At 43.6% G+C, this 17,270-nt stretch overlaps 1 protein-coding gene across 7 annotated transcripts in view; it reads right to left on the bottom strand.

The window, feature by feature from the left end:
* LOC100651185 (alpha-mannosidase 2) overlaps positions 1–17,270 on the bottom strand; it is a 167,767-nt gene that overhangs the window by 64,508 nt on the left and 85,989 nt on the right. For 6 of the 7 annotated variants that reach the window (XM_012319571.3, XM_012319572.3, XM_048413455.1 and 3 more), the window contains one exon: positions 12,270–12,719. In XM_012319571.3, coding sequence (XP_012174961.1) covers positions 12,270–12,557 — 288 coding nt within the window. In that variant the 5' untranslated portion in view covers positions 12,558–12,719. Of the gene's footprint in view, positions 1–12,269; positions 12,720–14,898; positions 15,219–17,270 lie in introns of those variants that run through there. The other variant, XM_048413452.1, reaches the window with a different exon arrangement.

Genomic DNA, 17,270 nt, shown 5'->3' on the forward strand with positions numbered 1-17,270 from the left:
AATATGCAAGGATTAAGAATTAAGTGAACCATTAGATCCGATAATTCCTATTTACAGCATAGAATACAAACGTAATAGGTGGAAAGCAAAATTCTTTTTAGGTTCGAAGCAAAAATCAGCCTGTGGATCAAACGAAGGATGACGTCAGTAGACGTTTGCCTTCGAAACAGCGAGACGCTGCGGAGAACGGAAGTGGCGAATCGATGCTCGAGCAGACACAGTGGAAGGAGTAGCGAGACAGGCTGACGCAAAGAAGAACTCGATAAATAATCAGGCAACGGAGCGAAAGGGACGAGGTGGTTCTCGGATTGCCCGGGATCTGGAATATCCGCTAATTTATTTGGGGTCGCAGTCGTTGGTCGGCGGATCGTATCGCGTTTCACTTTCGCCATGAAGGCTTCTGGAATAACGTTCGACAAATGCTCGCCGCTGAAATAAATCTACCACCCCTTTTCCCCTTCCCACCCTTTATGTCTCGCACGCTGAAACCTCCATCGCGTGTAAATATTCCGGGCATCGATCACGCGTTTCGTTCGAATGCAGATTATCCCCCCTTCGATGGGAAGAATTCGACGATAATGGCTTTGCGTTTGGTGGAAGGAAACTTTGCCCATCACTTTTGCGCTTGGAATTTCGAATTTGTTTCAACTTTGGTGCTGCTAGGTGTTAAGTGGTTGGAATACGATACGCAACGACGAATCTGGCATTCTGGAAAGTTGGTGGCAAACTTCAGGGTACAGCACTCGTGGAAAGAAGGCAAAAAGCGAGCGGTTAGAAGACGTTTTTAACAACGAGCCTGTAAAAAGCTCGTAAAAAGCGCGTGACCCGTTTACATCGAACCAGTGTAACGCGTTGGACGTGTGCCATATATCAAAGGCCAGAAGATTCTGAAATACCGGAAGATGACGTTCATGCCTGCGCAGGATAGAAATCGGTTGGTGTTTCCAACTTAGAAGAAAGAGTTTCGTAAGAAGTTGACGAGAACTCCAACACAAGCTGTCCAAGTTTGCCAGCAACTTTCTGCATCTCGCTATTGTAGCACTATGATTCTGTCGAAGATACACCGTAGGCTGATGGATTGTCAGATTTCTGTAATTTAATTTGTCAGCTTCGTTTCAATCCTCTACCATCTGTGCACGAAATATCCCACGTCCCAATGAATTAGATTAGAATTAGATTAAACGCAACAGGCAAATTCTACTTTACCGAGCTTCTGACAAGGATCGCAGAGGCTACGTTTCTATTCCTTGCGTCTACGTACGACTCTGCGATACAGCAAAAGCGTTACGGTGACGTTGCGAGTATTTTGGAATTTTTCATAAAAGGAAATCTTAGCCAAACGATATCGTTTCGAGGGAAAATGCGGACTTACGAAAATTGAATAACTCGGCAAGTCAGTTTCCGATCGAACAGACGAGAGTAGCAACGCGGCACTGGCGTATCCCGAGAAAAGCTGTTCGTGGCAAAACTACGAATTTTTTTTCGCGCGTTCTTTCCTCCGCCTGTACGAGACGTAATTTTCGACGCGCCAACAGAGTCGGTTGATCGTCAAAGGTGACTATTCACGCGGACCTGGATGAATTTGGCAAATTTAAGGGCGCAGGGATAGAATTACATTCTGAGCGTGATAAAGCTCGGCGACTGGGCTCTTTTCCAGCAGTTTCCACGACAAAAGCCGACTAGGGGACAAGTTGCGAGCTACACAATCTCCGGCATCCTCGTCGCTTGGCTGAGCAATAAGGCTGGCCCCGGTATCTTCGGACAACGCGGTCCAACTTTTTACGAGCGGAACAAGTCTCGTCCGTCCTCTGATTCGTTTGATCCACACACTCCACGGTTCCATTTCTCTGTTGTAACTTCGTTGTCCTAACCAAAGCTATTATTACCTTTTTTCTTCCCTTTTCCACGTCTATGTCTTCTTCTATCGAGTATTTATTTTTTTTAAGCAATTAAAACCGTATCTTCAACGATCGAAAACACCAAAGATCTTTTGGTGATCATTTTTTTTTTTTTAAACATAGGCTTTCCAAAAACACCTTGCGAAAATAATAGCTGGAGAATAATGCTGGTTATTATCTCAGCACGCTTATCTCTCTTTGCAAACTGCGGATAATTATCATCCGATAAGGAAAGCTATAATTTTTGCGAATTTATTAATACGCGAAAACCAGCTGGTTTTCTTAACTGGTCAGCACTCGACCATTTTAGAAACATCGTCGATTTCGTATCCACCGATGCAAGATTTTTGTCTACGATGTTATAGGATTTTGTATTTATCTTATATGATAAATTTATTGATCAATAGAACTATTTACGATGGTTATTTAACGTGAACTAAATACAGTAATGTACTATAATTAAATAGTTAATTCACAACTCGTAATTAATAGTTTACAACTCATAACAACTCGGTGACTCGACTCTCCACTCCTCACAACTCGACTTCTCATCACTCGACTCTCAACTCATGACTACTCAAGACAGGACTACTCAACTCACGACTACTCAACTCACGACTACTCAACTCACGACTATTCAACTCAGAACTATCTAACTCACTACTCAACTCACAACTACTCAACTCGATTCTCAACTCACGACTCTCGCCACTCAACTTCCCGCTAAAACTGCCTAAAACTGCTAAACTGATTCAACTGACAACCACGAGCCTCGAAACGATGGAAATATCTTTACAAATCTGTGAATTACTCCTTCCAAGGACGTTGATACATATTTATATATCTTCCTTTATCTTCTTTTTATTCTTTTTTTTTTTTTCAAGCATCTTATAGTTTCTTAGTTCACGAAGCTCGTGACAGAGCCTGGAGCAGAGAGCAGCACCTCTAATTAGCCCGATTAATATTCGAGTTTAACCAAAGGAATGCGACCTGTCGCCGCATTGCTCGTCCACGGTTATCCACGTATTGTAACCCTGCCAGCTCCGTGAAGAGGCTCCGTTGTACGAACATTCCTGCGGAGTTCAATTAGAGGGTTCGGCTCGTTATACGCGGGTCGAGGCGAAAGCCAATATTCTGCTTCCTTGGACCGTCTGAATTAGGACGTCGCTGTCTAATTACATGGCGTATATCGTCGACGAAACCTGGCCACACCTCGCACGATGGATTCACCCGTGAGATATTACGTCCACCCTGAACCATTTCGCCTGCAACGATTATTCTCTGACCACTCGTCCTTTGCATCTTTTTGTCCCCTTTTTACACAGAAGCGCAAGATTTCCAGGTTTTTCTCCTCTTTTTTCTTACAGCGAAGAGAGACAAATCTGAGATTCGTGAGATGTCTGATCAACTACCGACCGATACTACTTGAACTTGTATTGGCTTGGCAAATAAGTGATTGCGGATTTTGTCATTAGTTGGTATTGACAAAATCCGCAATCACTTAGTTGCCAAACCAATAATCGCGTGTGTGTTTGGGAGCAGGTTAATCGAGTTTAATCGTGAAATTTGACTTTCTCTGAGCTTCTCATAGAGAATATACAGGGATTGGACAGGAAATAATATCAGTTTCGAAACAACGACGATACAAATGCATTTTAAAAAGATTTCTTCATTGTAACTTTAGTACTAAGCTGTATTTTTATAGCTTTTGTATATTTCAGTTCATACGACCATCGTCTTACGCAATCCTACGGATCATCGTTTCTTACGAAGGATTATCAACAAAACGAGTTTTCAAGTTTTCTAAAAAACTGCAGCGAATTACAAATACTAGGTTGTCCGAAAAGTTTCTTTCGCTTGTTTTATATTAGTTTATTGAATTATGCAGGAACATAATAATAGAAATATAACGAAATGAATCATACCTAATTCAATAAAATAATCGCCTTATGAAACGAAGGAAACTTTTCGGACAACCTAATAATTCACCCATAACTCTATTATCGTTAACTGCTGTAATTCGGTAGCGAATTCCTTTCGCAAGAATTTTTCCAGCATTCGAGAAGCTTAAAGCGTCAGCGGAATTCTAAACGTGCGATACCACGACAATATAAAATATTTAAACAGAAAATTTGCTATGTCTTCAATACGCGAATACACGAATGAAGTTAGGCGACCTTCTCTAAGTACATTCCATCGTTTTACATGGCTTTCGTATCTAAGTGGAGAAAGTACTAGCCTCGTACATGTCAGAATTTCGCATGGAATACACATCGTCACTGATCTAGCAACAAATATGAAAAGAAACTTGTTTCTACCACTTTATATTTATCGACTGAAACGGTGCAGTTTGTCTGAAACGTCTACGTGGGAAAAAGTTGTGCCAATTAACTGGCAGACCCAGCTGAGAGTCAGAAGTTGGCGGGGAACTTCTACCTTTCAGCTACGATTTTTCCATTTTGCTGAAAAACTGGTCGGTACAAAGGAGTGAAACGATCATGCAAACTGACAGCAGACGCTTACGTTCGTTAATTGTATCGCCAGTGGCGGTCGCGATGAAATTACTGGCAGCAAGATTTTCGCTTTGCCAGGTTAAAACAGCTCTAACGGCATTAGCCGTGTTTTCCTCTTGCTTTTATCCGTCAGCGGAAAAACAACCAGTCACCTGCAGCACGTTTACGCGCAGGGCTGGAAAAATTCCCGAAACTATCAGTCGCCGTTGCAATTGCAAAAGCTTGTGACCCGAATCTATCGGCTTGCGCGAAAGAGATTCCCCAAGGGATCCGTTAATCCCCGTCCACGGCGTGTAACGAAGAACCTAAACTCGTGAGTCTAAGTAATCCTGACCCGGATAAAGGTAGAATTTTTGTTCGTTGGAATTTTACCTTTCCACGTTTCCAATTATTCTTTTTTCTTTTCCCTCTCTCTCTCTCTCTTCCTTTCTTTTTTTCTTTCTTTCTTCTTGCAGATGACGTTCGTTTAAAAATCGCTCGATCGAGAAGGACGCGACGACGAGGATCTGCTGGGAATCTGACGGTGAAGCAAGAGTCGGAGAGGAATAAGAGAGAAAAAGCTGCGGAAAGTAATCCCGGAAATGCCTTTGCAAATCAGAGTGAGAGCGTGCCTCTTATTTCTGTCAGCTCGAACAACCGTCCGCTTTTTCCTTTCGTTGTCTCTGTTCCCCTCACTGACGTTCTATAACCGGCTCGCTCGAGGACTAGGAGGAAGCACGAAGGAAGCGGCAGATAAGATGGAAAGAAAAAGAAAGGTGAAGCACGGCGGGTCCTTTGAGAAACGTGCTGCGTTCCCCGCGGTCCTCTACAGCCACGATACCCTTTATGCCAGCGTATATAAAATACATAAGGGTCCTCGAAGCTGAAGCTGCGCGAACAGAGAAGGTTTACCCCGCAATTGAAGCAGTTCGAAGCATCACGGCCGGCAACTTTTTGTCCTCGTGGTAGCTGGAAAATAAGATTCCCACAGATTCTTCGACGATCACATCTGTTTCTTAATCTTCGGGCTCAGAGCTATCCAGTCGTGGTTACTTGGCCAACCCACCGATTGACGCGTTGCGGGCTGCCTAATTGTCCTGTCGTTATTTGGTTAGTGAACTATCACGATCTTTATGGTGCTGTAAATATCACGGACCGAAAGTGTCAGCTTTGACAATGTCACATGAATCTAAAAGAGTTACGTAACCGCGAACAAGTTTGGGCTACATTTCTGTTGAGTTTTGATTATACAAATATATATATATAATAGGTTTGATTAAGTTTGATTAAGTTTGATTAGGTTTGGATTACGTTCGCACTGGTTTGATTAGATTTGATTCAATTCAATCAGTTTTCGATTATATTTGATTACGTTTGATTAGGTTTGATTAGGTTTGATTAGGTTTGAATTAGATTGTTAGTTAGATTTGGTTGGTGCTCTATCACGATCTTTACACTACTGTAAATATCACGGGCCGAAAGTGTCAGTTTTGACAACGCCAGATGAATCCAAAAGAGTTACGTAACCGCGAACAAGTTTAGGCTACATTTCCGTTGAGTTTTGATTATACAAATATATATATATATAATAGGTTTGATTAAGTTTGATTAAGTTTGATTAAGTTTGGGTTACGTTTGGGTTACGTTTGGTCAGGTTTGATTAGGTTTGATTAGGTTTCAGTTAACTTTGGATTGTTAATCAACGGACGAAGGAAGAGGAGAAGAAGAAGAAGAAGAAGAAGAGGAAGAGGTTAGCGATTTTTCTTGAGACGGACAGAGCAGAGTCCTCGTGGAGACGCAATCCTCGGAGCGGAACGATTTCATCGAGCGTGAAGAATAAGTAAACCCGTGCGCGATTGGTGGCCCTTAAGCTCTCTTCTTCTCTGCGGGCCGCATAAAAGGCAGTCGACCGTTTCTGCCTGTAATCCCCGTGGGCAAAGGACCTCGTTATCGGATTTGCTGGCGATGTAATCGACCGCCACGACCCGCAAAAATCTGATTCATAGCGACGAGACGCGGTCGTGTCGCCGCATAATTGCCTTTAGACGAAGGATCAACATATTTCTTCGATCAAATCTCGGTTAACTCCGCGATAGGACCCCTTCGTCAGTGATGCGAGAGATCATTAAACGGCAGAGATTTCGTTTGGGTTAAAGTTTGGATTGGGTGGAAGTTCCATGGATTTGCTCCTGCAGATAAACTAATTACTCTCAGCGGAACTGAGACTGTAAGACAATAAGAGGTAGAACTTCGTGAACTCCTAACCTCATGATACAAAAATCATTGACGAATTTCTTTCGATTTAACATCGAATGAATTTTGGATTTCTATTCTTTCATTATTAAACGCGCACTGTACGCGGTTAATTGAAATTAAATCGATAAATTACTATAGACGTTACGTGGCTGCCGGTATCAGTTTCAGTTTTTTGATCAGATTAGATCTCGGTTACGAGATCTAGTTAAGTCCAGGTCTAACGCCTCGTTCGGTCTATATTAAGCCTACTTAGATGCAGATTAGGCCTGGTTAGGCTTTGATGTAGATCGAGCCTGATTATGTCTATATTAGGCCTGATTAAGCTCAGATTATGCCGATGTCAGTTTATGTTGGTTTACGTAGCATCGAGTCTGCTAAAGTTTCAAATGAATTCGGTTAAGTTCAGATTACATGGCTGATTAAATTTACATCACGTGCCTGCGCGAATTAATATTAAACCCGATTAACTCTATACCCCGACCAATTAAGCGTAGATCAGGCCAAGTTGATTTTATATTGAACCATATCCAGCGTACATTTCACGTAGTCGCATGTACATTGCGCAGGATTAAGCTTACATCATGCCGTTTAAGTTCACATTAGGCCTGGTTAAGTCCAGATTGAACCCGGTTAAGCCCGGATTAAGCTTGGTTAAGTGCGAATTATCCTGGTTATCCTCGCTGAGAGTCTGCAGATCCATATCCACGGCTGGAAAGCAGGTCATCGATCTCGAGCGAGAACTCGTCGTCGAATAACGAAACAAGAGAAGCCGAGAGGAAAGACGAGGAGGACGTCTAGTCGATCTGAGGAAATTCGATCCCCGCGGCGATAACGGACAGGGTATTATTTATATTTCAGAGAGAACCGGTCACGCGCACCGCTTCAATTTCATCAGCATAAGGAGCCGGATGGACAGTGGGTTTCTGCCATTGGAAATTCCCAGGCGAAGCTGTGTCACGGACATTTCGCATGGGGTACAAACGTACGTCCCTGTCGAGAGTCGGCCGAACGATCGGATTAGAAATTCGATTGGGATTCGAATCGCGGGAAAATCGAATCCGCAATCGTGAGATGCTGGCGGCGTGTCGTTGCCATCGATGCAGTCGATGCGCTGTGTCGAGAGCCAGGCCGTTTCAAAGCGTCACGTCTTTCAGAGGATACCCGCACTGCTACGTGTCTATCTTTACGTAGACGAGCATACCGTGTTCCTCTTTGTGGCTGGATGCAGGGATACGGAATTATGGCTGGAAATTCGACGAGTTTACGGAACATGCCAAGTGCAGGCTCAAAGGTTCCCGAAATTAATTGCTTCATGGGGTTTATGGGTCAGTCGTTCGTCACAGAGGATCTTGTTATGGTTCAGGCTACTAAGGGCTTGGATGCTACGCTCGTCAATCTTTCAGGTTAAGACCGTAATGCTACAGCCATTTGTCAGTCGTGTTTTAAAACTTGATGTGATCCAGTTTTGGTAAAACTTGAAGACAACCGAAATCGAAGAATTTGATCGAAGTAGTCAGTTGCCACAGCAAACCAACAACTGCTCAACTTCCAGAAACTAAAGTTATCCAAAAGCTAATCCAAAGTCAACTCAAGTTGAAGAATCCCAGGAGTTGCGAGAAAATGTGAGAGGAAGCTGACGTAGTCTTCGTCTCTCGTCCACTAGGTAGACCATAACCTTCTGAGAAGCCTGAGGAGCCACGCGACCTTGGAAAGTTTCATCAGAAGCCACGCGATAGAAAAGGGGAATCCAAACGAGAGATTAAAAAGCGGCTTCAGCTTGGAAAATCCAAAAGTAATTGGCCCTGGGGTGTATAAGCTGGACATGTAGCGAGGATGGCGAGATTTCTGGCCGGTCGGAGGGTGCAAGACACGAATATTCGGCTCAAGTATCACGGAGGGCGGTGCAGCAGAGGTTCAAGGGTGCCTCGAAGAAGACGACCGACGACGGATATGAATTTCTGGAAAGGTTTGCTTAAGCAAATTGCGAGATGTAGTCTGTCGGTGTACGACAGACACAGAGAAGGGTATGAGAAGAGAAGGGAGGGGGTTGAAGCCTAAATCGCAAGAGCCTGCATCTTCGTTTCCATCTTCTGTTGGATGACGCGCTACCCTCGGCGACGCGCCACGCTCGGAAAACAAATTTTCCACTGTTGTATAACGTCGTCGCGTCTCGTCCGGCGATTTCGTTCCCGCCATTCTACAGGGTCGATCAAAAGTACGATTCCGCCTGAAAGTCTCAAGACACACGTTGTGCTCGCTGCACAATTGGAAAAGGATTAAACGGACAACGAGGGTAAACAAATATTTTCAACAATTTCAAATTTCCAATCTACAGCAAACAGCAAAGTTTCATCAAAAATAGAAAACACGCTAAGAGCATCAAACGTGATTCCGTGCTGAAGCTGCACGTGTTGCTGCACTTAACCTCAAATTAAACTTTAACAGTCGTAAGCGCGCCAAACAAAGAAGGTCGTAATACAGATAATTCGCCATACTTATTTTTCCTCTCGTCCTATCATTTACTTCCAATCGCAATGGCTTCCATATTGGATTGTAATCGCAAATTCCTAACCTCAAATAAAAACAGCTGAATGTCCAGTAAATGCTTCTGACGATTGCATTGTGATCGTATAACACAAATGCAAATAAAAATGTGAAATTTTCGTCAAACTTCTCGATTTTAGGGAATAAAGTATGGAAACTAGCGGAACTCGTGATTAACGCAACTACGCGTGTCGAGTGCTCGTAATCAACACCATTGCGATTGTTGGCCGCTCAATCTCGCGTAAAGTGCACTCTACTTGGAGCGCGCGCGCGCAAGCTGGCGCTCGTCGAAATCGTTTCATCCGGTGATTATTATCGAGGAACGAACATATTAATTAAAGCCGCTCGATTTGATCACCGTCCGGCATAAACTTTCTACGAACGATAATTCAATTTACCGAATGTTCATAGCCGGTGCGTTTATATTACGTCCGCTGAATTTGCCGATTATACAGGGCGTTTCAGAAACTACGTTCGGTCAAATGTAACAGACAAATTTTCGCTCTTAACTGTACAAATTGATCGTATTTCGCGGATTCTAAAGACATGGTCGTGTGAAGTGTCAACTTTCGAGCCATTGTTTCTATTCTTCTATTACCTTTATCGTATTCTAAGTTAACAAAATACACCCTGCGCACTGTGCAACGAACCTTCGAACGTGATTTGTCCAGAGACGAAGTCTCGAAGAGGAATATTTTCTTTTAAATTACCTTTCTCACTGATCTTATTCCGTAGAACCTCGAAGATTATGCAGGTACACCCTGTATAAATGTTGTATATGTTTTTGCACGGTAATCGAAACAATTTGAAAGTCCAAAGCAATTGAACGGTTTAACTCGTTTACCTTCGCGACGAGCATCATTTCGTCACCGAATTGCCTTTCACAATTGGACGCAATTGTACGTCAACTAAGACTTCCGGTTTCCGATCGCAATTAATTCGAATCATCCGTTTAAACTTGAACTTGCAAGTACGAATCGGTGGATTGGTAGAATCGATGATTCCATGGAATTCAATTGATTGAAACCCTGACGCAGGCTTTGAAAAATATGCGAGCGATTTTGAAAAAAGAGTAGAAGGTAAATATTAAGTTGGAAAAATCGTGACGCGCGCCATTGGAATTTTTTTCAAGAATTGATCAACTATCAAAATTCTATCAGCAACGAGATGAATAACCTTATAAATTGTCGGTGGGACGTGCGTGGGTTGCAATCGATGTTCATCGATGGAAGAACGGGTGAAAAATAGAATGCAGGCTGTCGTCCCAGTTTAATCTACATACGCAATTATCTGGCGAACTACTTGTTTAGAAAAATATTTTCGATACGAAATGGCAGAAAATTGAAACATCCTGTTAGAACGATCGGTAATTGGATTCTAATTATTCCGCGATCGTTAATTGGATTCTCATAGTTTACAGCGTTTCGATTATCCCATTTCGAAAACCAGACTATTTGTATTTTAATAAAAGCATCGACCATCGTACAGCATGATCGAAGTATCAGAATAATTACGAACGAGATACAACAAGGGCTGCGTCAAACGTCCTAAGGACTTTTCGATATTTCGATTTATTTAATACCTAAAACCCCATTCGATACCCTAAAGTCGAATATTTGGACATTTAATAGCCCATAGTTGGATATTAGGATAATCGACACGCTATACTTGGACATTTGATACCCTGCGAGCCCGACGTTCCGATATTCGATACCCTATGTTTGAATTCTTCGCTACTTGGATATTTGATACATCAATAGTTACATATTTGAATATTGGAATCCATTTAACGCCTATGATTTTACCTAGCAACCAACGTTTGGATATTCGAATCCATTTGGAACCAATCGCAACCAACACGAACGTTGGCATTCCTGGAGCAATCTTAAGCCAACTGCAATTTCAAAACCATCCGCGACCGAACCCACAGAGACAAAACAACGCGTGCAAGCTGATGCGCAAGGGAATATACGGCAGAAATTCGAGCATCTCGTGCGTTTTCACTTTCCCCTGGCCAATTTCCCGAGGATATTAAATTATCCGAGACGCGAGCTATTCTCGTTCGAATGCAGAGGCCGGAAGAAGTTGGCGAATTCGCGGAGACTTACGAACTTTCCGGCCAGAGAGTTTAGAAGCTCGAGACAAACTGCTAAATTATTTTCGATTCAATGGCTCGGCAAGAAAAGAAGAAAAGCAGGGGAAGCAGGGAAGAAAAAAGAGGAAAAATTCCTTGTTACAGGGGTCGTCCATTAAATCGGCAAAGTCCGCAGACTCCCCGGAGGGTTACGAAGAAAGGAAAGTTTCACGGCTAATGACGCGGTACTTTTAAAACGACCGGACTTACGCGCTGTCCCTGAATCATTCTAACCACGGGAACATAAATATTCGGCTGCATAGCGCGGGAATTAATTGAAAGACCGCGTTTTCCTGCTAATTGCTCTTTCCGAATCCTTCAAGGCGACAAGTTGTTCCTCCTTCCAGTTTCTCCTCCTTTCAAAGCAAACAGAATTTTCGCTAAAGTATAAAGGAAGCTAACAGAGGGACTCTTTATTGAACTTTTCTTTATGTTACGCTACCTGAAACATTTTAAGTTGCGTTATATTCTCTGGGATCGTTGAGTCGCGAAACGAACAGTTGCAACCGCAAATTCTGGCATATTAGTCCAATACGTTTCATCAGGGAAAATCATCTAATCCTCAAAGGACCTGATCAAAGATCCATCAAATTTTAATCGAGCATGAATCAAGGTTAGGTCATTGCAAACCTATAAACGCTAATTATTGTACTAATATTCATCGGGAGTCAACGAACCTCAAAGAGCCAGGCCAAAGGCCCGTCAAACTCTAATCGCTTTCTAATCGAGATCAGCAGGTTGGTCGAATGTAACACGAAGAACGTCGAAACGACTATTTCAGAAGCGAATAAATCCTATTGGCTCACTAATGAACCAAATTTTAGTCACTCGAATCTCCTAGATCCTAAGGAACACATCAGCAATCCACTTGCAAGGGAATATCGTCGTTGGATTTCCATTTTACCTAGAAATTCGCCGTCAGCCGTGTGAAACAAGCTCACTCACCTGGAAGTCGAACTTCCTGAACTCCTGTTGCGTGTCGATGTTCACGTTTCTGGGCACGATGACTGGACAGGTGTCCAGCGAGACCTTCGCATCTGGAGATTCAACGTAGTCCGGCGTGATGGAGGTCAGACCTCGATCGTATCTCAGCTCCTCGTTTAGGATGCCGGCAGATGGACCTGTGGATGGCGCCTGTGCCTGGTTCACGTAGTACAGACACAAGAGCAGAGTCAAGAGAACCACGCAGGCGACGAACACGCGGCTGGAGCCGCGTCGGAGGATCTTGTACATGGCGCAAAGGCGGGATTTACTTGTGGGCGAGCGTTGCTCGACTTCGATTCACCTGGTGCCGCGATAGACGTCCGATCCCGTGTCGGTGATGCTCGAAGATCGCGCCCCGACTTTGCTGCCGTCGTCTATCGACTTCATGGGACACGTCCGCGCTGACACGATCTGCAAAGGACAAATTTTACATCTGTTTAGAGCCGCTGGATGCTTGCGATATCTAACGATATGTACTGTATGAATCTCAATTTCTCGTCCATTTTACATTCGCCGGTTGAATAAATGTCAGGGTTCAGTTTGGATTTGGCGCGGGACAGATTCAAAGTACACTGGCTGTATGTTGCAACTAGGTTAGGATTTTCACCTGGCTAAAAAGGCTTGCGAGCGTTTACGTATACATAACGACGACACATTTTGCGTTTCTGGGTCAGTTGCTGAATTGTTATGACGACTGCATTAGATTCGGGTTAGGTAGAAGCGTGGATGTAAAAGCAGGCTCTTGCTAAGTCTGACAGATGGGGAAGCTTGTAGACTGGCGGAAAAGTGTATCCAACGGTGGAATAAAGAATTTCTTTCTTACGAAAAAGTATCTCTGCAGACGTCACCTTTCACCGAACCTGATAAAATCCTTGGGCAAAGTATCGCGGAATTTATGGTTGCTGCGCGACATCGCTTTTAATCGTCGTAAACGTATTTGTCATGAGCGGTCAATAAAATCTTTGCACGGACAGATGAAACTTGCAGACGAATGAAAACTATCTCTGAACTGGAATGGAATAAAATAATAAAAAAAAAAGAAATAAAAAAATGTCAAAATTCCCATTCCAAGTCGCAGTATCGGAACGAAGGCTGACGATTTATCGGGCACGTTCGCGCGTCGCTGTATATTATTGCCAGGAATATCGAGAGTCCAGGAGCGAGATCGAATAGTATCGGAAGAAGAGGAGGAAGGGAAAAGTAAATAGCTTCGGCTATGAATTACGAGGGCATATACAGAGAGAAAGAGGGGGCCACGAGGTTGATTAAACGTCCGCGAAAATTATGACTGACTGTTTCGACTGTCCGCGAAATTGGCCGGCTCCAGCGATCGATACGCGTTCTCGCATCGATGACGAACGCGAGCCGAATTCTCCGCACGAACTGTTTCGATCTCTCCGACGAAACGGCCACCGATTTTCCTTCAGTTCATCGGATAAATTCCATACACTGTTTTACAGAAATTTCAAGTCCTCTATGCTTATGTACATTAATCCGATGCTGTTTTACATTTTATTTACATCCCTTTTTGCTTTTCCACCTTTATCTTTTTTCTTCTTTTCGATCTTCGTTTCTGCTGTTTCGTCGATCGTCGGAATTCGTGACACCGCAAACGAAAGCGACAGAAACGAAGTTGAAAACGTACGATGTCGTGATCTTTGCAGTCGCATAATGGCAAAGAAGGCGAACAATTTCGATAACTGTAATATTTGAAGAGTTGTTGGAGCCAAGAAGTTTCTAGTCTGATCACAGAGCTGGTAAAAATTTGAGGAGCGCGCGTGACCGCGGATTGAAATCACGAAGAAAGGAGGAACGAGGCGAAGGAAGGGGCGATCCAATTCCAGCGAGAACAATAAATACGACCTGGTGAACCAGAGACACGGTTTCCCAGAAACCTTCTGTCTCTCGACGTAAGGTCGTTTCGCACGCGATAATCGATCCAACCTGTCACCGCGACTTCGCCTGGAGAACCAGTCGCGACTTATACGTTGAAAACCCGAATATCCACTCTGTTTCAACTCTGGCCGAACTTGCCACGAAACACAAGTATCTACTTTCGTAGCAGCGTATCGTTTCGTTTCATCTACTTTTCGTAAGATGAACGATAGTTGCCTGGGAAAGAGGCCAACGATTGCTTCTATTTCTCGCTTATTTCGAATCTGATCTATTGACTTGGCAACTAAGTGGTTGCGCATTTTGTCAATACCATCTAATCACAAAATCCGCAATCACTTAGTTGCCAAGCCAATAAATCTAGCTTAGCTCAAGGGAACTAAATGACCGTGATTTTTAATACAACTTAAGTGCGGCTTACAGGCAACTGCATCAACGAACCCAATAAGTTACGATGTTTAGCGTAACTTGAACGCGACTTGAAGCTCAACCGTAGATTACACTGTTGAAAAGAATTCTATTAATTCTTTATTTCTGGCTATAGGAGTTGCACGTGCATTTCTGGGTCTCTATATTTCCTGTAGGCGCATGAAAATCCGCAGTCTAATTATCATCGTGGTTCAGCCAGCAGCACGTAAAGTTCAATTTGAAAGAATTAGCCCTATGCACGAAGCGACGATTACCACGAACGGCTTACCTTGCCTTGAAAAATCCCCTCGCTCTCCAATCGCGGATCAACGAACGCTCGACCTTCGATTTCGATTCTGCTCGTTGGAGAGGGGCGCGGACGAGCGAGATGGTCAGACGGCAGAGGGGCAGAAAAATAGGGGTTGGCGCGACGAGTGGCCAGCCGGATTCAAGCTGCCGTCCCTTTTGTTCGACAAGCAGACGTGTCGAGGGTGCTCTATCGCGATTCACTCGATGCGCTCGACGAAATCGTCGCGAGGACGCGGCCTCTTCGCAACGTGTGCAGTCTGACGCCAACCGGTCCAACAGGAACGCGCCGTTTCCTTAATTCGATTTACCTCGCCGTTTTCTCCGCTTTCCCTACTCTCCTTCGGATTTCGTCCCGACTGTTTTTCTTCCTCGAGCTGTGCAGGCTGTTTTCGGCGCCTGGATCTTCCACCTGCCGTCTGAAGGTTCAAAGAGGACAGTTTACGTTAGCTTTGTGGGTCGTTTGTGGCTGATCGATCTGTGGCCGAGATGTCTCCCAACACGCGTTCGCGGGAATAACTTTGCGGCTCGTCTTGGATTCGTATTTTTGTGAGTCATTTGTGGGCACAACTTTGTGGGTCATTTGTGGGCACAACTTTGTGGGTCATTTGTGGGTTCACATTTTGTGGACCACTTGTGGGTATAACTTTGTGGGCCGTTTGTGGGTACAACTTTGTGGGCCATCTGTGGGCCATCTCTTTCGCAATTTGTCGTGAAATTAGCGCAGCACTAAATATGAGACACGTTTTATCGGCAGGCCTTCGCGTGTACGTTTCGCGAGATACGTTTGTGGGTCAAAGTCGATTCGCGTTTTACGGGGCACACGTACTTGGCGTTCGATTTTTATCAATCGTTGCACGTGTCCAACGACTGAAACGACTGAAGCCATTACGAAACCAGGAAACGCCATTAACAGCAGAAAATGGACATTTATTAAAAAAAAAAGAAAAAAAAAAAGATAGAACGACGGCGATAGGAAAGAGCTACGAGCTCGCTGGCAATTATCGTATGCTAATAAACGTCGAAAAGGATCGACTTATCGGCAGCGAAGAAAATCGTTTAGAAGCGAAACGACCGCAACGTAACGCCAACAATCGATGCACGTAACGGGATTTTTTGCACGCGGAAATCTCCGTATTGCTATTCGATTTATCGCGAAACCGGCGGTTTTATCGAACAATACCAATTACTCGTATGTTAATAACGACCGGCGTATATCGAATCCTGCCGGCCCCTCCCCGCCCCAGGCTTCCATTCTCCGCGACGATTCCATAAACAACAGCGGCGTGTGCGCATTTGAATTTTAAAAATAGGCTGATCGCGAGCTCGGACGCGAATCGATTCATTGGCCTCGAATATTTCGGTTCGACTGTTTGTTTACGATGAACAGGATTGCATCCGTCCCAAGTGGAAATTCGAATTAAAAGATGAGGAGTATTCCCTTTCTCTTTCTTTTTTTTTTTTTTTTAATTGGCAATATACTTTTTGGTTGAAACAGAGAAGAAAGAGAAATACGGAGAGAGATGGATGATTTCTGTGGCGGATCTCACGGTGATTTAATTTGAAGATTTTATCTTGATATTTCCCTTTTAATCTCGGACTGCGACTCTTTTAATTTCTGATTCGTATCGGCCTGCTGCGTTTACCTTATTTCCGACAGGATGTAATCTAACTAGGAAATGTACGATTAACGATTTGATTTGCCACTGTGTTATCGCAGTTGCGTACGGCGGAATATTATGACACGATAAAATTGATTTTTAGACGGCGATGCGGAATTACGAGATCGACATCTGTTAATGTCAAACTGTCATAACGCGGCTTTGTTACGTGAAAATCATGATAGCCAGTTTGTGCGGTTTCCAAGTCGCGGACCAAATAAAGCAAATAGCCCTGTGCATCGAACACAGCAATCAGAGAAATTTGAATTTTGATGAAATCACGTTTAAATTTCTCAACGAAGGATACCGACTTATTGTTAACATTTTTCTATTTTAAGACTGTACATTTGATTGTAAATTCTTTGCAACACTGAACATTCTAATCGACAATTTGTCGTCGATTTCGTACGTTCGATAAAAATCCACAGATCCGTAGAATCTTTCGCAATCTCGATTTGCATACAACTTCTTGAAATTTGTATCTGAAATTGGATGTTTGCCATTATTTGACGAGCGACGGTACGCAAATATCGCGCGTTTGATCTTCGAGGAAAAAGAGTTTTAAAACGCGGAACGAACCGCAAAGCAAAGGAGTTAAATCGAGGAGAACAGCTGATTCGCTGTTTTCAGTGGAATCGTTCGGTCGTGTAGCTCATCCGACTCGCGTCGCGCGCGTTACGCAACACAAGTTTCC

This window comes from Bombus terrestris, chromosome 16 (genome assembly GCF_910591885.1).
Source record: "Bombus terrestris chromosome 16, iyBomTerr1.2, whole genome shotgun sequence".
Classification (NCBI taxonomy): domain Eukaryota; kingdom Metazoa; phylum Arthropoda; class Insecta; order Hymenoptera; family Apidae; genus Bombus; species Bombus terrestris.